At 37.7% G+C, this 24,580-nt stretch overlaps 2 protein-coding genes across 6 annotated transcripts; both read left to right on the top strand.

The window, feature by feature from the left end:
- Positions 1 to 419: 419 nt before the first annotated feature.
- LOC113283440 (putative F-box protein At1g23770) lies at positions 420 to 2,329 on the top strand. The gene has a single exon (XM_026532706.1). The coding sequence runs from the start codon at positions 496 to 498 to the stop codon at positions 2,062 to 2,064; it is 1,569 nt and encodes a 522-aa protein (XP_026388491.1). The 5' UTR covers positions 420 to 495; the 3' UTR covers positions 2,065 to 2,329.
- Positions 2,330 to 5,313: 2,984 nt separating this feature from the next.
- On the top strand, positions 5,314 to 9,688 carry LOC113283439 (transcription factor bHLH137-like). 5 transcript variants are annotated; one of them, XM_026532700.1, is made up of 9 exons: positions 5,314 to 5,693; positions 6,325 to 7,377; positions 7,538 to 7,744; positions 7,850 to 7,915; positions 8,001 to 8,069; positions 8,523 to 8,594; positions 8,734 to 8,880; positions 9,074 to 9,125; positions 9,244 to 9,688. In XM_026532700.1, the coding sequence occupies exons 2-9, from the start codon at positions 6,721 to 6,723 to the stop codon at positions 9,264 to 9,266; spliced, it is 1,293 nt and encodes a 430-aa protein (XP_026388485.1). In that variant the 5' UTR covers positions 5,314 to 5,693; positions 6,325 to 6,720; the 3' UTR covers positions 9,267 to 9,688. The 5 variants fall into 5 exon arrangements, with proteins under 5 accessions (XP_026388485.1, XP_026388490.1, XP_026388489.1 ...); XM_026532705.1 differs by having other exon boundaries at positions 5,315 to 5,693; positions 6,820 to 7,377; XM_026532704.1 differs by having other exon boundaries at positions 5,315 to 5,693; positions 6,800 to 7,377.
- Positions 9,689 to 24,580: the final 14,892 nt, after the last annotated feature.

Raw genomic sequence — 24,580 nt, 5'->3', positions numbered from 1 at the left:
ATAAGATCTCCGCACAAATTATGTAGATGTAAGAATATGGCGGGTCCCTTTGCCGAATTCCTCTGATTGGGTTGATATATCAATGTGATGTACCATTTATGTTGATTGCTACTCCTCCTTCTTGTATCGCCTCTCTTTGTGATAGGGAGAGGCAGAAAGCATTCTTTCTTAGTTTTTTTCTTTACTTCACGACCCGACACTTTTTTTCTAGTCCCAAATGTATTCATTTATCGAGGTTATAGGGTGTAGAAGTAGAACTCAGTTCAACTTCAAACCGACTTATCCATGCAGGAAAATTCAAAATTGCTAATAGGGGTACCAGATTAAATGGGGATGTAACAAAATTATAATAGGACAAAACATATTTTCATATAGGACAAAACTGTTTTTGCCTTTACTTGGTACACCCCCACTAAGCCTCGCACCCATTACCAGCCTTGGGAAAATTCACATTCCGTTATCTCGTTCTTCTCTACGTATCTTATCTACAGAGCGATGAAGTTAAGAATTAGATCACTCGAATCGAAAGAGACCCTGAAAATCGAATTACCATCAACTTCTTCTTTTCAAAATCTCAAAGAAACAATCGCAGAAAAAATCTCAGTTTCTTCTGAAACCCTACAACTCTCTCTTAACCGAAAAGACAGGATTGATGCTGCTCCTCATGATTCACTTCAAGCAATAGGAATCGCTTCTGGGGATCTTATTTTCTACACTACAAACCGTATTGGGTTTATTTTAGGTAATACCCAAATCCTTATTTCCTCTCAAATTCAGCAAGTAAATAGTCCAAATCAAACTAGGGAACAAGGGGAAAGTTCTAATAATAATTCTGATTTGAATGTTTATATAAAGGCTGAAACCCGAACCCTAGCTCCAATAGAAGAAACCCCAATCCCAATTAATTTTAGTGAAGTTAAGGAAACCCTAACTCTAGCTGAAGAACAACCTATGGATATCTCCGATGATGAAAACCCTAATGGTGTAGTGGAGAAGGTTTCTTCAGTTCCGTGTTTTCTTAAGAAGGTTCTTACAGAGGAGGCGGGTATATCTGAATTAGGGGACTATAAGCTTTTGATTATTGCTGTGCATGCCGTCTTCATGGAATCTGGTTTTGTTGCTTTTGATCCTTTTAGGAAAACGAGGATTAATAATTTTCAGCTTCCTGAAGGATGGGCGTCGAAATCTACCCTGTCTGTACAATATACAGTGCCCCTTCTTCTAGGGTCTGGTTGTGATGATGCAGTAGAAACTGTGGTTTTAATGTTTCAAACTTTAGGGAAATTTGTAACCGTTCATGGGTCTTTGAGTAGGAATGGTAAAGATTTGTACAGGTGTTGTTTGGATAAATCCCTTTATGTTCCCTCTATAAATTTCGCGTGGTTGAACTGTGAGTCCAACAATGCCATGAATATCGAGGCTGAGTCTTCTTCGAATTCTTCTAAGACATTGCACGAAGGGACATCTGAGGATTCTGATAAAACATTGGAACAGTTACATGAAGGCAAAATTTTTGAATTGTGGAAGATAGCCAAGGATAAACTTGCACTGCCACTTCTAATTGATCTTTGTGAGAAGACTGGGTTGTCTTTACCGCCATGCTTTACTTTACTGCCTACAGAACTTAAGCTGAAGGTACTCGAATCTCTTCCTGGTGTTGACATTGGAAAAGTTGCCTGCGTTTCTTCAGAATTGAAGTATCTTTCTTCGAATAATGAGCTGTGGAAGCAGAAGGTTGTGGAAGAATTCGATCAGTCAGATATAGACAGGAATAAAAAGGTCCATTGGAAGCAAACGTTTGTTGTGTGCTGGGGAAATAAGAAGGCAAGGATATTGGGGAGGCGGAGGTTCCCTAGGCCCAACCCTTTAAGTGGAGGGATAATACCTTCTCCACTATTTTTCCACCACCCCAGAAGGCAACCACGTCACTTTCCTAGAGTTATAGGTGGAGATCATGATATCTATCCTGGAGGAGTTGTACCATTTGGAAGTCAACCGATCAATCGCTTTTCACAACGGAGAGGTGTCATACCTGATTGCAATCTTGATGGATTCAGACACTAGTGGCCGGTCATCATGTTCAAGCATTCAGGCAGAGGTATTTTGATTTATGTGGAGAACTTAAGTTGGTTTCACCCGTGGGTTTCTGTTTACTACTAAAATGTGGCTGTTTTTTGTTTATATGTTATGTCATATACATTTTCATTTCAAGTCGTGGTTAATAGCGACAAGCATAATCAGACTGTTTTTTCATTCCATGTATGAATATGTGCATCAGATTGTAGATTACCATCTGTTTCTCGTTTCTCATGATGGTCTGTTGTTCTAATTGGCTTTAATTGTTTACTTCTTGCTGTTGAAATGATTGTCTGCCTTCTACTAGTAGAAGATTTCATTATGTATTCAAGTTTCTCTTGCTTGTTAGTTAAGTAGGGGTGGGTCTGTTGATGTTTTCTTCTTCCAACTGCTTCTGTCTTCACTAGTCACTAGACTCATTACAAACATGGGTTATTATGCAAAAGCAATTGAAATACTATCACAGTGTATATCGAGCTTAATGTGTTGGAGCATAGTTGAGTGTGAGCAATTTTTCTGTCTAGGTCCAGGACATCTCAAATTATGTCTTAGTTTTATCTGTTATCTTTGATGGCCCGACATAATAGATAATGTTATCCTGTTGTTTTTCAGAATTTTGAATATTTTTAATCCTGTAGCCTTTACACATGAATGGCTTAAATGATTGGTCCATTAAGATTCATATTCGGTTCAAATCAATGGTAAGGAATTTTTATACTCGTTACCAATTCTTTATCAGCTTTTCTACTTCTCAAGTTAAAAGAACAACAAAAATGATGATTAGGATCTTTCATTGATTTGCGCATGCATTGATTAATTTCAGTAGATAGTATGGGTTCATGTATTCTTAATTATAAACTTGTTTCTTTAGTTTCTGTCACCATTAATCATGCTTCTCACTTTAATGTTATAGAAAAAATACTTAGTATTTGAAGTGCACCCCAAATTCATTAAGATTAGGCTTTATTTATCCATTCCTGTCTACACTCCACAGCATGCAGGCATGTTTTAGTTTGTGAGTACAGTTTTTTATATTTATTCAAGGTGAGATAGCAGCTTTTCTGAAAGAAATAAAGCTTCTCTGAAATTTGAATATACAAACCTGCTCAAAGATAGTGGTGCATGAATTTCAGTTAAAAATATTACTTTTTTCAGCTTCTCTGGTGAATATAAACTAGAGAGGGCTTTTGTTGCAAGTGCAGGTGACTCTGATGAGACTGTTTGATTTGATATTTTATTTTCTTCTATTATGTCTAGGAGGGCAGACCTTTTTACTCAATTTGAACCTTAGAGCCGAAAGGTCAGAACTTTAGGGTCTGAATCAAACTTTACTCTCTCAGTTGTTGCATGTAATATAAGAGAAAAGAATATTGGAGGCAAAAATATGTGTATTCTTGGTTCGCTGCTTTGAGAGGCATTTGGTCATGTAAAGAAACATGGGCCAGTAAACCAGGCTAGTTATTCATGTGGGTGATGTATCACATTTGGCAGGGGTAGAGCTATAATAAAACACAAGATTTTTGTTCATTTAACAGCCATAATGGACAACTAAATACACAGCTTTTAGAGCCTACGGCTTCAAACCCTTTAACCTATGCTAGTTTTGGGCAGCCTTTGCGGGTTTTTTAGGTAGTTCGAAAATTTCATTAACAACTTCAAAAAAATACTGATTTACAAAAGAAATCGGACAGCCTTTACGGAGAAATTGGTGAGTTGCATATGAGGAAGCGTTAGCTGATGGAAACACTCAACACCCGACACAGATGCTTGTCTAGGAAGTAAGGGCTGCAAGGGGCAATTTCAGCTATAGTAGTCTTTCATGTACCTGAGTAGGACAAGTCAAGGTCTATTCTTTTATTTTATTTTCCAGCTTATGGAGGAGGAAAATGAAACCACATAATAAACTGGGTCAACTAACCCTACAAGGCAACTTGCAGAACGCCTGCAACAGTCATCGAAATCCCTGGGATGGTGTAGCTTTCTGAGGTAAATGCGATAATCCAAGAGTTCATGTAACTATCTGAAACCAAATTGTCGTGGTACCTAGCATTTATTGATGATAATAAAACAGCTGCAATATCTATCCCTGTCCAGAAAGTAAATCAAAAAAACACAATATTATCTTGATCGAGTTTATAACGAGTCAATTCATTAACACTGTTTTCCAACTTTAATCAGAACATTTCAGCAGTGATCATCTTTTGTAAGTTGTAACTAAGCCTGTCCAGCACTGAAATCACAAACACTCTACTACTTGCTTGCACTCAAACCCCAGCTAAGATTAGGTCATCCGTCAATGTCTCAATTGCAATAATAATACTACTCAAGACTTCTTGACCGTTGAGGAACAAAATAGCCGTTAAATCCGGAAGATTTAAATTCCGCGGGGAAAAAAAGTAAAAAATATTCCCAAATCTGACGAGAAAATGACTTGAACGATGGAGTAGTTTTTGACCTTTGCATCAGTTTTCTAGGGGACTTCACTTGACTGTTTGTATCAACTAACAAGCAAAAGGAAAGGAGCTCTACAGCATCATCATCACACAGCTGGAATCATTATCCGTACATGAGACGACGAGGAAGTAAAGGTAAAAAAAGAACAAACAAAATGATAAGATTCTAATATTCCATTTTCCACGTCCTGTTAGAAAATTACACCTCGAAAAAAAAAAAAAGGGTGTCATAACAAATATCCATATTCGTACAGTACCTCTCATAGAAAACTTAGTAGTAGTCAATTTATTTGACCGGTAGCCAAAATTTGTGTTTGGGATTAGATTTTATGGACAAGTCCTATCCTCTAAAATATCCTGTAGGACCTCCCAAATCTGGTCTCTTTTGATTCGCAAGATCAATGCCCAGGTCGACTCATGGCCCATGTTAGATACATTCACTCAACTTAGTCACATTTCTATGACCGATACACCGTCAGAAAAATCAATTGAATCGGAAAAACCAAACAGGCCTCAAAAGCTCATAGAAGAACACAAATGCTCACCGGTGTTTTGGCATATACGGTTAACTGTTGGTCATCTAGGCGCCTAGAGGAGGACTCACAGTTAACCCCGTCGAGTACAGGGTGGGGACCACAAATATATTGGGGGTGAGTAGGTGGGGCCCAGTTGTGATAGGAGGGTTGATTGAGTTGAGTGTAGCTCAGCTCAGCTCAGGTCCATGAATGATGTGTTTTCTTCTCTTCTGAAAAGGGGTGAGAGAGAGGAGGGGTTAGTTGGGTATTGGCTGTAAATATAAAAAAGGAGAGAAAAATTTGAGTGTAGTACAGAACAGGAGGTTTGGTTTGTTAGGATATTTGGTAAATGTGTCAGTAATAAAAAGAAGAAAGAGATATCATCAAAGGAGAAGATAGATAATTGGATAACTTGGGTTTCAAGAGAAGAACATCTTCTTCTTCTTCCTCATCCTTGTTTGATGTATAATGGAAGATTAAAATAAGGCATTATTATTTCAAGAAAAGCAAAAGGGAGAAGAGATTAGGTTTTCTTTTCTTTTGGCAGAGCAATAATAATTTACTAAACAAGAGCAGTTGAGAGAGGAGTAGTTAGTCTGTCATCTTAAAAAAGAAAAAAGGATATCATTCATACAATTTACTTGGGCAGGTAATCACTAAATCAGATCCAAAACTTCTCTTTATTTTTTATTTTTTTTTCTTATGACTCTCTCTAATGAAATGTATGTGTACTCTATGTTTGCTTTTTGATCATTAAAAGTTAGAATTTGATTCCATATTACTGTTTGTGTGCAATAAATTATTGTATTTATTTTTTGCTTTTTCCTAATTTGAAGAAGCAATTTGAGTTTTAAGGTTTCTATCAACAACCCATATAAAGGGGGTATAGTCTATTAGTCTCTGTAGCTCTGGAACCCTTACCTATTTCAAGTTTTTTTTGTCTAATTCAAGCAGAATTGGATGCTTTGAAGATTACGCTTTTTAGGAAACATAAAAGGGGCTTCTGTTACTTTTTTTCTAGGGAGTTGGGTGTTGAGTTAGTATTCAATTTCAAGCTTTCTTTCAATCTCTTTTATTTAGGGTTTCCTTAAAAGACATTTTGATTCTCACTTGTGTTTGTTGATTGAGGCAACACATGTTTCTTAGTTGGAGAGTGATTAATTGAACAAAAGGGTATTTGCTTTCTTAGATGTTTTCTACAGTGAACTAATTTTAGCTCATGTATTCTCTTTGTTTCCTTTATGCTCTGTGACTGAAAGGTTCCTTTATTTCTTTCTCAGGACAGTTTTCACATAAATGTGATTCATCTTAGGGTTTTGGAATATATAAGCAAGGTTTTGGAGTGTTTTGTACTTGGGTTAGATTGTATGCCTGCTGTCCTGGATTTTGTCTTTCCTTTCTTTTCAGTCTCTAGAGATATGTTGCAGCTTAATTGGTTTCTTTTGCTTTAGTCTTCAGTTGGCTATAAAGCTGCCAGGGTTTTATTTGTTTGTTCCTTGTAGAGTCTTGCAAGCAATGAACATCTACTTTCAGTCAAACTATCTTTGGCTGGCTTTTAGTTACTAGATATCTCCATCTGTTCTTCTTAAAGTTTGATTGTAGATTTAGGGATTCTTGTTGGTCTACTGAATTGAGTGCTAAAAGAGTTCAAACTGTTAGTTTGGTACTATACTACAATGGGCATGAATGGTAATGGTGATTTGGAATTTCAACAGAGACTAGGGATGTATACAAATTTGATCTCTCCATCTTCAGGGATGTGTACAAATTTGCAGACTGAGAAGGTTGTGGAAGAGATGTCAATGAACCAAATTTCCATTTCTAAATCTACACATGAAGTAGACTCATTCTTTCATACTGGTTGGAACCCACTTGTTACACTGCCGCAAACCATGGAATTCAAAGGTTCTTTGCTGGATTCTCATCATCAGATTGGTATTCCTTCACTGAATGTTGATTTACTAGAAAATCAAAGAATCGGCAACTCGCCTCACCTTGTTCTCTATCCATCTGATCCCAATCTTGTTGGACTTGAACCTAAACTTCCAAGCTTTGGAAGTGGGAGCTTCATAGAGATGCTTGCTCCGTTCTGCATTCCTGAATCTCACCAGCTTGTTCATGCTGATTCCCTCCCTGGTTATCCCTCAAACAAGGTAAACACTGTGAATCCTACTTCAACTTCTGGGAAGGTAGCTGATCATGGTGTAATCTTTCAAGAAGAAGTGCCAGTTGCAAATGACTGTGGTAGAAAACCGCTCTACAATGGAAAGAAACGAAAAAGGGTAATGGATAATCCCACTGGGGACACCCATTCTCAACTTAATTCAACTCAGGTAACTAAGACTCAGCTGATTGTAGTAAAATATTTACAAGAATATGTATGTGAATGATGCTGGTTTCATGATATTAGTGATTATAGCTAGGCTTAACGATATTGCTGTAATTTTATGTTCTTTGTGATAACCTTGTTGGTTAAACTGGTTAATTTGATAGAGTATGGAGACTGAGCAACAAATGGTTACTCCAATTGAAACAAGTGAGGATCTGAAAGGGCAAAATGAGAGAAAGCAGAGAAATAAGCAAAACCCATCTTCAGAACCTAAAGACAGTTCACAAAATGAGGAAGCTCTAAAAGAAGATTACGTTCATGTAAGGGCAAGACGAGGCCAGGCAACCAATAGCCATAGCCTTGCTGAAAGAGTAAGTTCTAACTTCTTATTATGAGTCGTTTAACATGTTTTCCTTCTGTCGTGAGTTCTTTGTTTTATATAGATCTGTGTGTTCACTTATCTTCATGACATGCAGGTGAGAAGGGAGAAGATAAGTGAAAGGATGAAGCTGCTTCAAGACCTTGTACCAGGCTGCGATAAGGTATCTTAAGAAGTTCTAGAGTTTGTGCATAAGATCTTAGTTTGCATCTAAACTCAAAATAACTTGACATCGTTTACTATTGAAGGTTACGGGTAAAGCACTTATGCTTGATGAGATAATTAACTATGTGCAGTCACTGCAAAGGCAAGTTGAGGTATGCGATTCAACTGCGAAAACAAATGCTAATTTTATCATTCAAAAACATCGGTATTGCAATAATCATGGATCGACTGCATGTGAACTTATAAGTTATATGAATAGAGCTATGTAAACTTCCTGTGAACTTGTTAGTCAGATGAATGAAGCTATGCGATGCACTGTGACGCTTATTGTATGTTCCCAATCCCATTCTATCTAAAGATTACAGGTTGAGTGAAATGAAACCATATAAATTTTAACAGACATTTCAGTCATGAGTTAATAGCGGACATATTTCTCAAAAACAAAACCAAGTCTATGGTGTACATAACAAATAAACAACTTGTGCAGCAGAAAATAATAAATACAAAAACCCAGAATGATTCAGCTCAAGCTGATATCGTCTGAACACTAAGTCATTTATCTTTAATGCGTTTTTCTAACACTACTTACCGTTTTTTGGTTGCAGTTTTTGTCAATGAAACTTGCCACTGTTAATCCTGACATCAACGCCGATATAGAACGGATTATGTCCAAAGATGTAAGTTAGTATGATAAGTGCAACAGCTGCATACGTGACCTATTAAGCAACATATTTTAAGCTTTCGTGCAATCTATTTTACCACAACATATTTTAAGCTTTCGTGCAATCTATTTTACCACATCCCTTTCCACCGCAGATTCTTCATTCACGCGCTGGGGGTTCAGCTATTCTTGGTTTTGCTCCTGGAGTGAACTCATCTCACTCTCAAGCTATGCCCCATCTCTTCCATCAAGCTATGCTGCCTATGCAAAGTACTGATGTCCTTCCCCTCTCTGCTCCCCAGGTAAACCTAATCATGGAGTCCTATTTCTTACTTGTAATTGCTAGCAAGACCACACAATCCAAGCGGTGTGGTCCAATTGGATCAACCCCCACCACACTGGCTATATGTGTGGTTTTCCTCCTTGCAAGTACCTGAACAAAATCGAAATGGTCCACAGCACATTCATTAATCTGGTTGTACTAACTTGTTGCAGATGTCAAGTGTATGGGTCAATGATGATGAGCTTCAAAGTGTTCTGCAAATGGGTATGGTTTCTAATCCAGATATTAATAATTAGGGATCTGACGCCAAATGCCTGATGTTGAAATGAGACAAATTACCAGAGAATTGTAAGTTTTACAAGGTTTGTTTTATCCTCAACAGGTTCAACGAAAGTAGAGATATAAAAATCTGAGGGATAAACCTATAAAGTAGTTTATCCCTTATAACAGGAAGCTTTCAGAAGTTATCAGCTAATCAGCTACATATTCGATTACCTGGGGAATTTATTAGAGTTGTATAGTTGAAGAAGAGTCCTAACCGTTTGTTCTTCGAATTTTAGTAGAAGAAAGTAACAACAGTGTATAGTCAAAGACAGCATAATAGAGATGACTTTGATTTTCGAGAGAAGTAATTGTTTTTCTGTTCTTTGTATGTTTGTGTATAAGTTATAATATTAGTATAGAATAGAGAGTGTGTATTTTGATATAACCTTTATGAGAGAATTTGGTCGAAAATTGTAATTTAAAGGTTTGCTTTGTAGATTTGGTCGAAAATTGTAAGTAAGAACTTAAACGGTTTCAAATATTTTACTTGAGTTTGTGGAATGCAATATACTGTGCTCCTACAATTGAAACAACTTGTTATAGATGGGTTCGGGTAGGCAAAAATCCTGAATACTGAAACTAGTTTTCTTGTTTGTATATCTTTTTTTGAAGCATGTCTTGTATATAGTGAAAACGACCTTGTTTTGCTGGACTTCATTTTTAGACTGATAAACTCAATTTGCATTGTTGGCAGAGAGGTCTTGTATGCATTATTCATTAGTTCTATCATTTGATTTCAGCCCTTGGTGGCTAAAAAAAGAGATCAAACTAAAGGACTGTTGTTCAAATAAAGGTTTTTTTTTTTCCTTCTAAGATAAAGAAAATTTATTGAAAGACTTGAGAATAAGTCATGACATTCCTTTTGTAAACGCCGAAGTTATGGAAGGTGCCTCCGTGTCCACAATCAATATTCGGAAAACAAATAAGTGAAAAATACAATGGTCCGGGTAAATAAATACAATGGGAACCAAATAAAGGAAAAGACGATGTGCATCGAAGCCCATCGTGGTTGTGCATCGAAGCCCATCGTCGTTTCGTCAGTGTTCATAAATCTAAACCTGATGAGTGTGTATGCATAGATCTTAAATAACATCCTTAAAGGCGAAGAATCTAAATGAGGTAACAATAATGAAAACACATAAAGTAAATGAGACGCACATATACGTGGTTCAACATTAAGACCTACATTTACGGGATGTTGAGAGTTTTTATTATGGATAAAATGGGGCTACAAGTATTCAGTCAAATGACTTTGAGTAGGGAGGAAAGAACAAATTACATGACTGGAGCTTATACCTAATATTCTCTCTCTTAAAATGACCGGCCCTTCTCTTCTATTGGAGGTGGATATTTATAGATTCTTTGGGTGGGCCCTTTTATCGTTACAACTATTATCCATCATCTTGGTTTACGTGTCAATCCCGCTGGTAGCCGTCGTGCTATTTCGGAGATACCTTAATGATAACATACTATCACGAAGATCCACCTCTGAGCGACCCACACAAATCGTGACACGCGTCCTCTGTTCGTAGCATTTAATGTGGGTAGATGGATATCCCCACGCCTTAGACAGCTGTTATTGCAGTTGTCTTTTCAATGTCAGTTGGACTGTATCTCCACCGTCCAATTTGAATTTATCTTGGGATAAGGTAAAGTGAAGTCTGTGAGTTACTATTATACTTCACAGATGGCTTCCCATCAAGCACTCCTTGGCTCTTTGACCGTTAGATGTATGCATTGGAGTCCATATGGTCGATGATGGTTTAAGACTCCAAATGTTATTGGATGTTTGAATGTGTCATCTTCTTCTGATGCCCCAGTATTGTATGGTCTCCACGTGTTCATCTTCAGGACACGTGGCTAATGATGATTAAGTACTCACTGTTTATCCTTTTTCTTCTAGATTTGAATATGGGAAAATCTGGAAGAAAATCTCCATGACTGCACGTTTCCCATTACCAGCAATAACTTCTTCTTAATTCTCGCGGCAGTTTTCAATTAATTGTAGCTATAAATATGAAAGAGATTCGTGACAGAAGAGTTTTTATTCTTGTTCTTTGTTTGCTCTTCTAACATTCTCTGAAGAAATAACTTCTTAATATCTTCTGTTCTCTGTCTGCTTCTCCTTTAATGTTCTTTTCTCTGAAGGAATTTGGTTGGTGACTAGCATTTATTTTTCGCACCTCCTTCATCACGGACCTTGTCAGTTTCTGAGCTCTTGTCGTTCCATTATCATTATCTTCTTGATTCCACCATTATTACAGGTACACTAGAGCTTTTATGTCTTTCTTTTCCTTTATTCATTTAGTTATGAATTTGAACATTCATGCCTGCTACTGTTGCTTTTGCTTTCATGGGTTTCTAGGTGAAGAACATAACATAAGTCAGTATATATATTGTTCTTCATCTTGAAACCCAATGGTATTTGATATTTTCTGTGTTAACTGATTCGACTTTAGATTTGATTTTTCTTGACTTTATGATGTATTAGATGATATGTATAAAGTTGGGTTCTTTGTATTTTCCATCAATATTGCTTGGTTCTCTTTGTTGATCTGGTTCTTAATCTTCGTTACTTTTGGGATTTTTAGTGTTAACATGGCTGGTGGTGGTGAAGACCGAAGAAGGGTCTTCGTAAAGTCCTTACAGATCCCCATCGCAGCATAGTCCTCCTGATACTTTGCCGCCAAATCTTCCGCCACGAAGATCTATTCCTCGGTGTGATCAATATGACCCTTCGTGACAAAATCCTCAGTCACGAAAGCCTTCTTTTTAGCGTGGTTTTTCTGGCTCTTCGCAACCAAACCCTCAATCACGAAACTCTCCATCTTCGAATCCAAAGGGGACGTAAGCCCTAAAGGTTCTCGGTATGATGCGACTCGTCCGTCAGGTAAACCTTCTTCTCAACGGTCGGATCCGGTAAATGACTACCTCTTCGTGTAGTATCCTCAGTTAACCCTTCAGCGGCGTCAAAGCCACAAACTTCTTCTAAGAGTTCTCCTATAGATCAGGCTCTCCCTGTTAGAGCACTGCTTGGTCAAACTCGCAAGCGTTGCTATCTCAAGCTTGTTTGTCAAGTATAGTTGTCAAAACTGCTAGTCTTGATTTCAAGTCTAAATATAGCTAAGTCTCGGAGTAGGATAGAAAGTGTAGTTGAGCTCTAGACTCCACGACGTTCATCATGCAAAGACGAAGAACTACTCAAGGAACTGGTGGAACTTCATCGACTAAAAGGTATGTGGAGACTTGAACTTATATATCACTCAAAAGTTTATCTACTCTATCCCCTATCTTGAAACAAAAGTTGTATTGCTATATAGACTTCGATTATACACATTTGTTATTTTAAGCCGAGTCTATCTCGCTTATCTATTTCTCGAAATATGTGTTGGTAAGCTTTCGCTTTGGCCAAGTTCATCTTTACAAGTGACGAAAGTTATGTTGATTATTTCAATATCTTGAAAATCGCTTTGATGAAAAATAGTGTGTGAATAACCTCAATTTAACATCCTCTAAGAATGTTTCAATGATTGAAATGAGAGTTTAGAATATATAACCTTGAATGGATATAAACATTGTATGTGAACTCATACTTGTGTAAGTCCAAAATCCTTAAACTAAAGTATGCGTACTTTACTGGTTCAGGATGTCTGGAAGCTAAGTCCGCGTACCCGTACGCGTACTCCCGGAAATTCACATCCCGTGAATTTCTGCTGGAGTTTATGATCTGAAAACAAACTCAATCCGGGTACTTAAGTATACGTACCGGTATGCATACTTGAGTGGGTTATTTTCTAAAAATGGTTTATTCATGAACTAATACATATATAAACTAAGGAATGCATACTTGTAAACTGTGGCTATAATGTTCATGAATCGATTCGAGTGAATAAAAATGGTTTTTGCTTCGATTGTGTCTTATATACTTCTATGAGATCTAAGAAATTGAAAAACTCTCTAACTAGTTCTTATGAGTCATTTGAACTAGTTATGGTGAAGATGAATAAGGTTGATATGAAAGTGCTCATATGGCTAACCATTGGTTAACTACTGTTGAACCAACTAGGTGTACACGTTTAGGTACGGTTACACATAACTAAATGAACATACATTTCATTTGTGTATAACAATATAAGTTCGATCTAACAGTTGAAAGATATTAGCTTGAATCTAATCAGGTTTTCATCTAATGGTGAATATTGAATGCTTTGTTACCAAGGTAACTTAGATTGTAAACCCTGATTTGGAGATTATATAAAGGAGAACTCTAGCAACTGGGAAACCTAATCCCCACACCTCCTGTGTGATACTAGTTGTATAAGCTAGAGTCGATTCTCCTTTAACCTTAGGTTTCTACCGAGACCCTGTAGGTTAACGACTTGAAGACTTCATTCAGATTGTGAACCCAGACCCAACTATTTTCTCTGTAGTTGCCTGATCTGATCTTGCTATTTCTATCGTGATTGAGTACAATCGTAAGATTGGCTTGAGATTAATTTCTTAGATAGAAAAGTAGTCACACACATCTTCGTCTTATCGTTTGTGATTCCACAATTTCTTGTTTCACTAGTCGATTAAGATTATTGTGAGGTGATTTACATTTCTATGTTGTTCTTCGAGAATATAAGTCCGGTATATCAATTGGTTCCTGTTCACCTTGATTTATCAAAATACAGAACAAAACTCGTAGGTATTTCTGTGGGAGACAGATTTATCTATTCCTGCAGACTTTTCTGTGTGATACAGATTTGTTTATTAAAGTCTTCAACTTTGGGTCGTAGCAACTCTTAGTTGTGGGTGAGATCAACTAAGGGAATCAAGTGTGTAGTATCCTGCTGGGATCGGAGACGTAAGGAGCGCAACTGTACCTTGGATCAGTGTGAGATTGATTGGGGTTCAACTACAGTCCAGGCCGAAGTTAGTTTGTAGTAGGCTAGTGTCTGTAGCGGATTAATACAGTGTGTGTTCAATCTAGACTAGGTCCCGGGTTTTTTCTGCATTTGCGGTTTCCTCGTTAACAAAACTTCTGGTGTCTGTGTTATTTCTTTTCCGCATTATATTTTGTTATATAATTGAAATATCACAGGTTGTGTGTTGAATCAATCAATTGGTAAATCCAACCTTTGGTTGTTGATTTAAATTGATTGATCCTTGAACATTGGTCTTTGGTACCGTTCAAGTAGTTTCTCTTGTATTCAATTGGACTCGCATATTTCTATTTGCTTGAGTAAGTATTGAATTGAGAAATTGAGATATGACCCTTTGATATACTTTTATTAAGATTGAGTCTGACTGTCTAGTTGATTCTCTTAAAAGTATATTGGAGTTTGTCCATACAAATTTCTAAGCGAAATATTTTGTGAGGTTGTTATACCCCCACTTTTCAATTGGTATCAGAGCAGGGAAACACGTTTAAAGACCTTATAAGTTTGTGTTTGTAGTGATCTGACTCTATGGACATAAATTCTATCTCCATAAACGTACCGCCAGTCTTCGATGGCTCAAACTACTTGTGGTGGAAAAATTTTATGCGTGCTTTTATTCAAGCTCGTGATTTTCAAACATGGATACGTGTTGTTAAAGGCTATACTCCTCCGTTTGATACAGAAGGCGATGTGTCTAGACCTAAGGATATTGGTCGATATATGGTGTGATTTCAAATTGAGTTGTAGTAATAGGTTCGTTGAGACTTGTGAAAGCAATAGATTTTAGATTTAATTTTTAAGACTAAAAATATAGCAAACTTAAATAAAAGTGATATGAAAAATATGGAGAAGACTGGGGATATGGAATCCACTATTTACCAAAATCAAAGTGATTTATATTCTCTAACTATATCATGCAAATCATGCATTCAAATTGATTCTTAATATTTCAATAGTTGATTTTTTAGAAATAACAATTGTAGATCGAAAGTATGGGACATCAAAACCCTAGGCTAGCATGCTCCATCAATTGAAATGACAATTGTTTACAAAAACCATTTTATCAATTTATTTATCTAGGCAAATAATCATATAATAATTGCATAAATTAGAGATTACCACTTTTCATTGGTGAAATAGCTTCCTCCTTCGCCCCATAGGATGGGGTTTAGCTCATCATTAGGAAAACACGCTCAAAATTCATTTCTTATTGCTCAAAGGTGGTGTACAAATGATGAAACGGGAGAAACAATGATAGCCGGGTTTGCAACAGTTATAAGTGTTACAAACTGGAAAGAACAATTCATAGGATGTGTCACTGTTACTGTAGCTCTAAGACTGTCGCTGAGCAGTCGCAAATACTGTAGGAAAAACGACTGCTTCTGTGGGTCAATGTTCTTCGTGTTCTTCAATGGCAGCAGCAGCAGCAGTTTTCTCTAGTGATCGTGTTTCGCCTCTGTGATGTTCCAAAGCCTTCCCCAACTCTACGTAACCCTTCTAAGACATCCCAGGGCACTATATATAGACTCCAGAAGCTCAAATATTCGAACATTACTCCATATAATCCCAGTATCTTCTCCATTAAATGAAAATATCTTCCACGGATAATTTCCCTTTTTGAATTTATCACGTTGTTTACTGGCCATAGACACACTCCAAAATGTTCTAAATATCTTCAGAAGGAGTCCAACTCACTCCAGATACACGCCAGACACATGAAATCCCGTGACTTTCTCCATGAAAGTACGTCCCCTGTTTTGGAAAATCTCCGTAAATAAAGAGATTTGATCTTCTAAGAATACTTCGGAGACACGTATGCAGCCCTATTTACATGGTAAGAGTTTTATATTCCATTAAACTCTTAAGAATACACCCAAAAATATCGCCACAAACTCTCGCAGTTGAGAGTAAAATTTCCCGCCAACAATCAAATTCAAACATAGAAGATGGAGTGCCCTTATCCAAATACGGTGTGCGAATAGCAAATGGGTGTTGTGGATGAATTTGGGATACACATATCCATGGGTGCTCCTTAGCCAAATCTTGTGTCCGTATAGCAAATGTCCTCCGGGGTTGCTCCGAGTGATTTTTCCAGCCGAATTTTCCAACAATATTTATTCCCAAAAAATACCTACAAACACAAAAAACACCATAATAAGTACGAAATCGAGTACCAACAATACAGAAAATTGAGGACAACTTAGACACAAAAATGTGTCTATCAAATACCCCCAAACTCATTATTTGCTAGTCCTCGAGCAAATCTAATTTAGAAAATAAAATGACTACACTTAGCACGTGCAGCAAGCCGTTAAACCGCTAGGTGGCCCTAGCCGTGGAGTGTTGTCTCTGGAGGGTTTACCAGAGGTGTACCCACAAAACCATTACTCTAGACCTTAGTATCTACTCGGAACCTTGGAAGGCACTAAATAATCTCCTTGGTTGGCATACAATCATTGACTATAGGAGGAAGTACCCTGATGCGAAATTCCAATTGATGTACACGAGTTTGCACTCATCATACTAAAATTCATACATAAGTGACATAGCTCTACTCAGATAGTTTCTAGACATCATAACCGGAGTCAACCAATCACATGGAAAGATTAAGAAGATGGATAAACAGAAAAATAGATGGTTCAAAGTGAACGATGCTTCCCATATCTGTCTAAAGGCCTCTGCCAAGATGAACCTATCCTAATGGACTGAGATACGGATCTGACTAATATCAACACAACTGGCATATACAAGGGGACCAGTGATCGATAAACCTAACTCAAGGTCAACACAACTGGCATATACAAGGGCACCAGTGGTCGACTTCATTGAATTTATTCTGGTTGGTCTGATGGTCTGGTCTCAAACTTTTTTTTTTTTTTTTTGGTATCTCAATCACCCTATTTCACCTAGCAATGATAACAACTTGAGTCTTGTCCCCCACCAAATTACTTAAGAAATAAAAACAGAAGGGATTAGGATTCAACGAGTTATGGCGAAACTACCATGTTTTTTTTTAATTCTAACACCTGAGCTCTGTGCTTTTACGAATAGACTCTTTAGATGTTTCCATCTAATCAGATTGGTTTCTCAACTCCTACAAACAAGTTGTTCCCATCCACTTAGATTGGTTAGTGCCAACCTTAATAAGCATAAATTTCTAGGCTCTGGAGTTTATTTATTGCAACTAAAAGCTAACAAAAAGTTTCTTCCCCACCCCCAAACTTAAATCTAACATTGTCCTCAATGTTTCTAATGAAAGAGCAATACCAAAAAGCAAAGTAACATGAGGAATCAGTAAAGAGAGAAGTCGGAAAGATAGTACCTGGGTGAAGAGAGAAATCAAAAACTAATATATAAACAACATACAATCGTCTCGATGGCCAATCAAGGGTAAACAGGGTCCTCCAGAGGGACCTCCTCAACATCACATGTAGGAAACAACTCTAAAAAGGGTTTCAATCTCTGACCATTAACATTTGAAGAACTACTACCATCTGATGTCTCGATCTCAACAGCTCCATGAGAAAATACACTGCGAACAATAAAAGGACCCGTCCACCGAGAACGTAACTTCCCAGGAAAAAGATGCAAGCGGGTATCATACAGAAGAACTTTTTGACCTGGAGAAAATGACTTTCTTAAAATATTCTTATCATGCACAAGTTTCATTTTGTTCTTATACTCCTTGCACTATCGTAAGCATCTATACGAATCTCTTCCAACTCATTGAGCTGGAGTTTCCCATGGGCTCCTGCCTTGTCAAGTGAAAAATTTAGCTGTTTAACAGCCCAATAAGCTCTATGTTCTAACTCAACAGGTAAATGACATGCTTTGCCGTACACAAGCCGATAAGGCGACATTCCAATGGGGGTCTTAAACGCAATACGGTAAGCCCATAAGGCATCAGTAAGCCTAGACGACCAGTCTTTCCGATAAGGATTAAATGTTTTCTCTAATATAAGCTTTATCTCCCTATTGGAAACCTCTACCTGACCACTAGTCTGTGGATGATATGGGGTAGCTATCTTATGTGTAATACCATATTTCTTCATCAAAAACCTAAAAGGTCCATTACAAAAGTGCGACCCTCCATCACTAATTATAGCTCGCGGTATACCAAAACGTGTAAGTATATTATTTTTCAAGAACTCAATCACAACCCTATGGTCATTAGTTTTACACGCAACCGCCTCAATTCACTTAGAGACACAGTCTACAACGACAAGGATGTAAAGGTTACCAAAAGAATTAGGAAACTGACCCATAAATTCAATACCCCACACGTCAAACACCTCAACAACTAAAATAGGGTTCAAGGGCATCATGTTCCTACAGGAAATGGTTCCTAATTTATGGCAACGCTCACAAGTAACACAGTGACTATGGGAGTCTTTAAACAATGAAGGCCAATAAAATCCACACTGCAATATCTTAGCAGCAGTCTTCTTAGCACTAAAGTGACCCCCACAAGCATGATCATGACAAAAGGAAATAATACTGGACTGGTCACTCTCAGGTATACATCTCCTAATAATCTTGTCTGGACAATACTTAAACAGATAAGGATCATCCCAAAAGAAGTGCTTCACCTCGGCTAAAAACCTAGAACGATCTTTTTTACCCCAATGTTGGGGCATTCGACCAGTAACAAGATAATTCACTATATTCGCATACCAAGGTGCTTGGGTAACAAAGAAAAGTTGTTCATCAGGAAAACTATCCCTAACAGGAGAAGAATCATTAAGGGTATCCACAACAAGCCTAGACAAGTGGTCTGCTACTACATTTTCCGCACCTTTTTTGTCTCTAATGTCTAAGGAAAATTCCTACAACAATAGGATCCATCTAATCAATCTAGGTTTAGTATCCTTCTTGGAAAGAAGATACTTCAAAGCAGCATGATCAATAAAGATTATGACCTTAGAACCTAAGAGGTAGGATCTAAACTTGTCTAAGGAAAAAACAACATCTAATAGTTCCTTCTCCGTAGTGGTATAGTTCAACTGGGCATCATTCAGAGTTTTGCTAGCATAGTAAATCACATGAAGTAACTTATTTTCTCGCTGATCTAGCACAACACCAATAGCATAATCTGAAGCATCACACATGATCTCAAAGGGTAGGTTCCAGTTGGGTGCCTGGACTATGGGGGCGGTCGTGAGTAAATTCTTAAGATTCTCAAAAGCCTTTAAACAAGCATCATCAAAGACAAACTTAACGTGTTTTGCAAGCAAATTGCAAAGAGGTCAGAAATTAAGCTAAAATCCTTAATGAATCGACGATAAAAACCTGCATGCCCTAAGAATGACCTAATATCTCTTACGGTTTTTGGGACCTGTAAAGTTTTAATGAGGTCAACTTTGGATCTATCTACCTTTATACCCTTCGAAGATACGATATGCCCTAGAATAATTCCTGAACAAACCATGAAGTGACATTTCTCCCAATTAAGCACTAAATTCTCTTCCTTACACCTAGTCAACCCTAATGACAAATGATGCAAGCACTCATCGAAAGATGAACCAAACACTGAAAAATCATCCATAAAGACCTCTAAGAACCGTTCTACCATGTCTGAAAATATGCTCAACATACAACGCTGAAAAGTCGCAAGGGCATTACATTGCCCGAAAGGCATGCGTCTATACGCAAAGGTACCAAAGGGACAGGTAAAAGTGGTTTTCTCTTGGTCTTCTGGGGCTATGACAATCTAATTATAACCGCAGTATCCATCTAAAAAGCAATAGTGGCTACGTCCAGCTAATCTCTCTAGCATTTGGTCGATGGAGGAAAGGGGAAAGTGGTCCTTCCTAGTGACCTTGTTCAATTTCTTATAGTCAATACAGACACGCCAACCGGTGGTCACCCGGGTTGGGATTAACTCATTGTTATCATTCTGGACTACAGTAATACCGGATTTCTTGGGAACAACCTGAACGGGGCTGACCCACTTACTGTCTGAAATGGGGTAGATAATGCCTGCATTTAACAGCTTAAGAACCTCGGTTCGAACTACTTATTTCATATTAGGGTTCAGCCGACGTTGCATCTCCCTAGAAGGTTTGGTGTCACTCTCTAAATAGATCTAATGCATACAATCAGTAGGACTTATACCCTTAATGTCTGTTATGGTCCACCCTAAAGCTTCCTTGTTATTCTGAAGGACAATCACTAGCCTACTTTCTTGATCACTATCCAAGTCGAATGCTATAATCGCAGGTAAAGTGTCAGATGGGCCTAAAAATACATACTTCAGGGAATCTGGTAATGGTTTAAGGTCCAACTTAGGAGGCTTTTCTAACGAAGGAACTAGGGTAGACTCAGAAACGGGTAGAGGTTCGAACTTAGGTTTCCATCCATTACTAGTGTCTATCAAAGGGGTTGAATCTAACAAATCATTCACCTCATTAATCACATCGTCATCATCAAAATCAATCCCAAAGTGGGCTAGGCATTTCTCTAATGGATCTTCTAACAAAGTGTTTGGTAATGACTCCTCGACTAATGTTCTTATCATGTTCACCTCTTCTATGTTCGAGTCATCTAGTTCAGATGGTAGTTTACTAATATTAAAAATGTTCAGATCAATAGTCATATTACCAAAAGACAAATTCATAATACCATTTCGACAGTTAATGATCGCATTGGATGTAGCTAAAAACGGGCGACCTAAAATTACTGGTATTTGGTTTTCTGGGTCAGGGACAAGTTGGGTATCTAGGATAACAAAATCCACTGGATAAATAAACTTGTCGACCTCAATAAGAACGTCCTCGATCACACCACGAGGAATTTTAACGGACCTATCAGCTAACTGAAGTGTCATCTGGGTAGGTTTCATCTCACCAAGTCCTAGCTTAAGGTACACATGGTATGGCAGTAAGTTCACACTGGCTCCTAAGTCAAGCAAAGCTTTCTCGACACGGTATTTACCTATTGTGCAAGAAATAGTAGGGGACCCTGGGTCTTTATACTTAGGAGTAGTGGTATTCTGATAATAGAACTCACATGACTAGCTAGGAAGGCTTTCTTCTGGACACTAAGTTTTCGCTTTCGCGTACACATATCCTTAAGAAACTTGGCATAAGCGGGAATCTGCTTAATCGCATCTAACAAGGGAGGTTGATAGTAACCTGCTTAAAAACCTCCAATATATCATTAAAGTTGGACTCCCTCTTAGTTGGAACTAGCAGCTGGGGGAACGGGGCTCTGGGAACAAAGCCGGGCTCAGCATGACCCTCATTGGTCTCTTTGGAGACTCTATCAGTCTCCTCATTTTCTGGCTCAGAAGGGTGAACTACACATGTTCACTATCAGGCATGGCAACCTTATTGTCAACTTTCTTTCCACTCCTAAGGGTTGTTATAGAATTCACATGATTGTACGATTTCTCTCCTTTAGGGTTAGGATCAGTTTGACTAGGGAACTTCCATCTTCTCTTTCACTAAGAAACTTAGCTATTTGGCCGACTTGAAGTTCTAAGTTAGCAAGAGTGGGAATTATTCTTAAAATTCTGCCTGGTTTCTTCTTGAAAACCACAGTGGTTCTTTGATAACATCTCATGGTTCTTTGCTAACATAGTAAGGGTTTCTTCTAAGGTGGAGATCTTTTTCTCATTCTGAAACTGGGGTTGACCTGAAGAGTTCTTAGCATAACCAAAACCTGGGGGAGGCTGAGAATTACTAGACTGTCCTTGATTCTGACCCTTAGACCAAGAAAAATTAGGATGGTTTCTCCAACCAGGGTTGTAAGTCTCTGAGTATGGGTCAAACTTCTAACGATTCTCAAAACTAGCATTTTTATAGACATCATGGGCTTGCTATTCACTAACCTGACCTTCCCAAAATGAGTTATTGGGTTCTACTCCACAACTAGACACTTGAGAGGCTCTAAGCCTATCACCAGGTTCAACAAGAGACCTATGTTTAGGATGATTCAATTCCAAAGATTCTAACCTTCTAGACAAAGCAGCAAACTTAACATCAGACCCGAAGATTGTATCTACCATATTGGTGCTACTTCTATTGACCAAGAGTCTTTTGGGGGGTTCAACACAAGACTCCCATTGCTGGGATTTTTCAGCGACAGCTCCTAAGAAGGTGAAAGCATCATCAACACTTTTACTAGTGAACTCTCCAGCACACATAGACTCAACCATGGCTTTGGTTGAATAGTCTAAACCATCATAAATAGTCTCTACGAGTTTCATCTTATCAAATCTATGGTGAGGACACTGGGATAGGAGATCATTGAATCTCTCTAAGAACCTATAAAGAGACTCTCCCTCTTGTTGCACACTAGCACTAATTTTCTGCCTAACAGACGCAGTTTTATGCTTAGGGTAGAATTTCATGTAGAAAGCAGCAATAAGTTCCTGCCATGTTTCAATGGATTTAGATGGTAGGTTATTCAGCCAGGTCTTGGCTTTATCTCTCAAGGAAAAGGAAAACATCTAAAGTGTCAAGACTTCATCAGTAAGGTCTTTTATTCTAATTGTCCCATAAATTTCCTCAAAGTCCCTAATATGAAAATAAGGGTTCTCATCATCTTTCCCTAAGAATATAGGGATCATCTGAAGAATACTAGGTTTTATCTCGAAATTAGTCGTAGTGGCTGGAAATTTAATGCACGAAGCTCGGGTGGACCTAATTGGGAACATGTAATCTTTCAAAGTTTCCATCGCTGGCACATCTGAAGTACTAGGGGTATTTTCCTCACGAAGAGACAGATTCTCAAAACTGAAGTTTCCAAAAACAGGGCTCTCAAAAGAAGAGTCTTCGAGCTCCCCGCCTTCACAAGAAGAACTAATAGGTTTATCACTAATCAAACGACCTAGAGTGTTTCTTTTCCACGCCCGCTCTTTAATAACCTTGGGCATACACTAGAAAAACAAAGGAAAAAAAAGAAAGAAATCCTAAAAGGAAGGGAAGTTCTATGCAAACACAAAGCAGGCTGACTCCACCAAAACAAACCTAAAGATTTCTATCAAACAAAAAGCATGATGGCTCCACTTAGATTGTTTCTAGACCAGCTTCTAATCCTTCGAAAGGGAATTCGTTAAAATTTAAGCAAACCCCTATGGAATCAATCCGAGTTTAAGTAAGTTGAATCGAGACGAGGGAAGCTCAATGGAGCTTTGATACCCAAGGCCTCACCGGCGTTACAAGGCGGCGTATTCAACTCGCAGAGACCATCATGAACTTTGAAGCATGCTTAAAAAAGTAACCCATATTTTTCGAATGACTTTCCTATTAAGCTCGTTACCCTATAGGTCTCGTTCTAGTCAAATTTTAGGCTTAGGTTCGCGTTTGGTTTCGTTTTCCTAAGGCGGGAAAGAAGGGAACGGTGATGAAATCCGAACCCTTATCTTGTATGGCCAGTCCTTTCCATTTACTAGGAAATTAAAGCAGCCATTTTCAAATCCTCAGCATATATGCAAACGAAGGAATACAGTAACTCGCTGACAGGAGATTCGCGAGTGTTTCGACTAACTTACCTCCCGTACCAGACGGGGGATGAACCGCTGAAGTCGACTCGGGCCACGAATCCTATTTCATGTAGGAACCCGAGGGGCCTAGGCGATATCGTAATCGCCGTCCTTCTCTGCAAACAGTTTATATTTAAACTACCCTTCCGTAGGGTTTTAAAAAAATAAAGTCCCAAAGTCCAAAGTTCAAAGTCCGAAAATAAAGTCCAAAAGAAAAAGATAATCTAAAATAAATAAATAAAATATTGTCTCTCTCTCTCTCTCTTTTTTTTCTTTTAATTAATTTTTATTCTCCTTTTCTTTCACTCCTTTCGCTTTGCTTTTACTCCAGATCTTTAAGTATTCACCAAAAGCTTTGGCAAATTTTTCTTTCGCTCCAAATTCCAAAATCTGTAAGGAAAAGACAAAAACTCAGAAACGTAAAGAAGAACAAATAAAATAAAAATGAAAAACAAATAAAAACCTAAAAAAAAAAATCTAAAAACTCTAGCCTAAAGACAAGTCCGCGTCGGCGGCGCCAAAAATTGATGTGATTTCAAATTGAGTTGTAGTATAGGTTCGTTGAGACTTGTGAAAGCAATATATTTTAGATTTAATTTTTAAGACTAAAAATATAGCAAACTTAAATAAAAGTGATATGAAAAATATGGAGAAGACTGAGGCTATGGAATCCACTATTTACCAAAATCAAAGTGATTTATATTCTCTAATTATAATCATGCAAATCATGCATTCAAATTGATTCTTAATACTGCAATAGTTGATTTTTTAGAAATAAAAATTGTAGATCGAAAGTATGAGACATCAAAACCCTAGGCTAGCATGCTCCATCAATTGAAATGACAATTGTTTAACAAAAACCATTTTATCAATTTATTTATCTAGGCAAATAATCATATAATAATTGCATAAATTAGAGATTACCACTTTTCATTGGTGAATTAGATTCCTCATTCTCCCCAGAGGATGGGGTTTAGCTCATC

This window comes from Papaver somniferum, chromosome 5 (assembly GCF_003573695.1).
Source record: "Papaver somniferum cultivar HN1 chromosome 5, ASM357369v1, whole genome shotgun sequence".
Taxonomy (NCBI): Eukaryota; Viridiplantae; Streptophyta; class Magnoliopsida; order Ranunculales; family Papaveraceae; genus Papaver; species Papaver somniferum.
The sequence above is the reverse complement of the archived record's forward strand: the minus strand, read 5'-3'. Positions and strand labels throughout refer to the sequence as shown.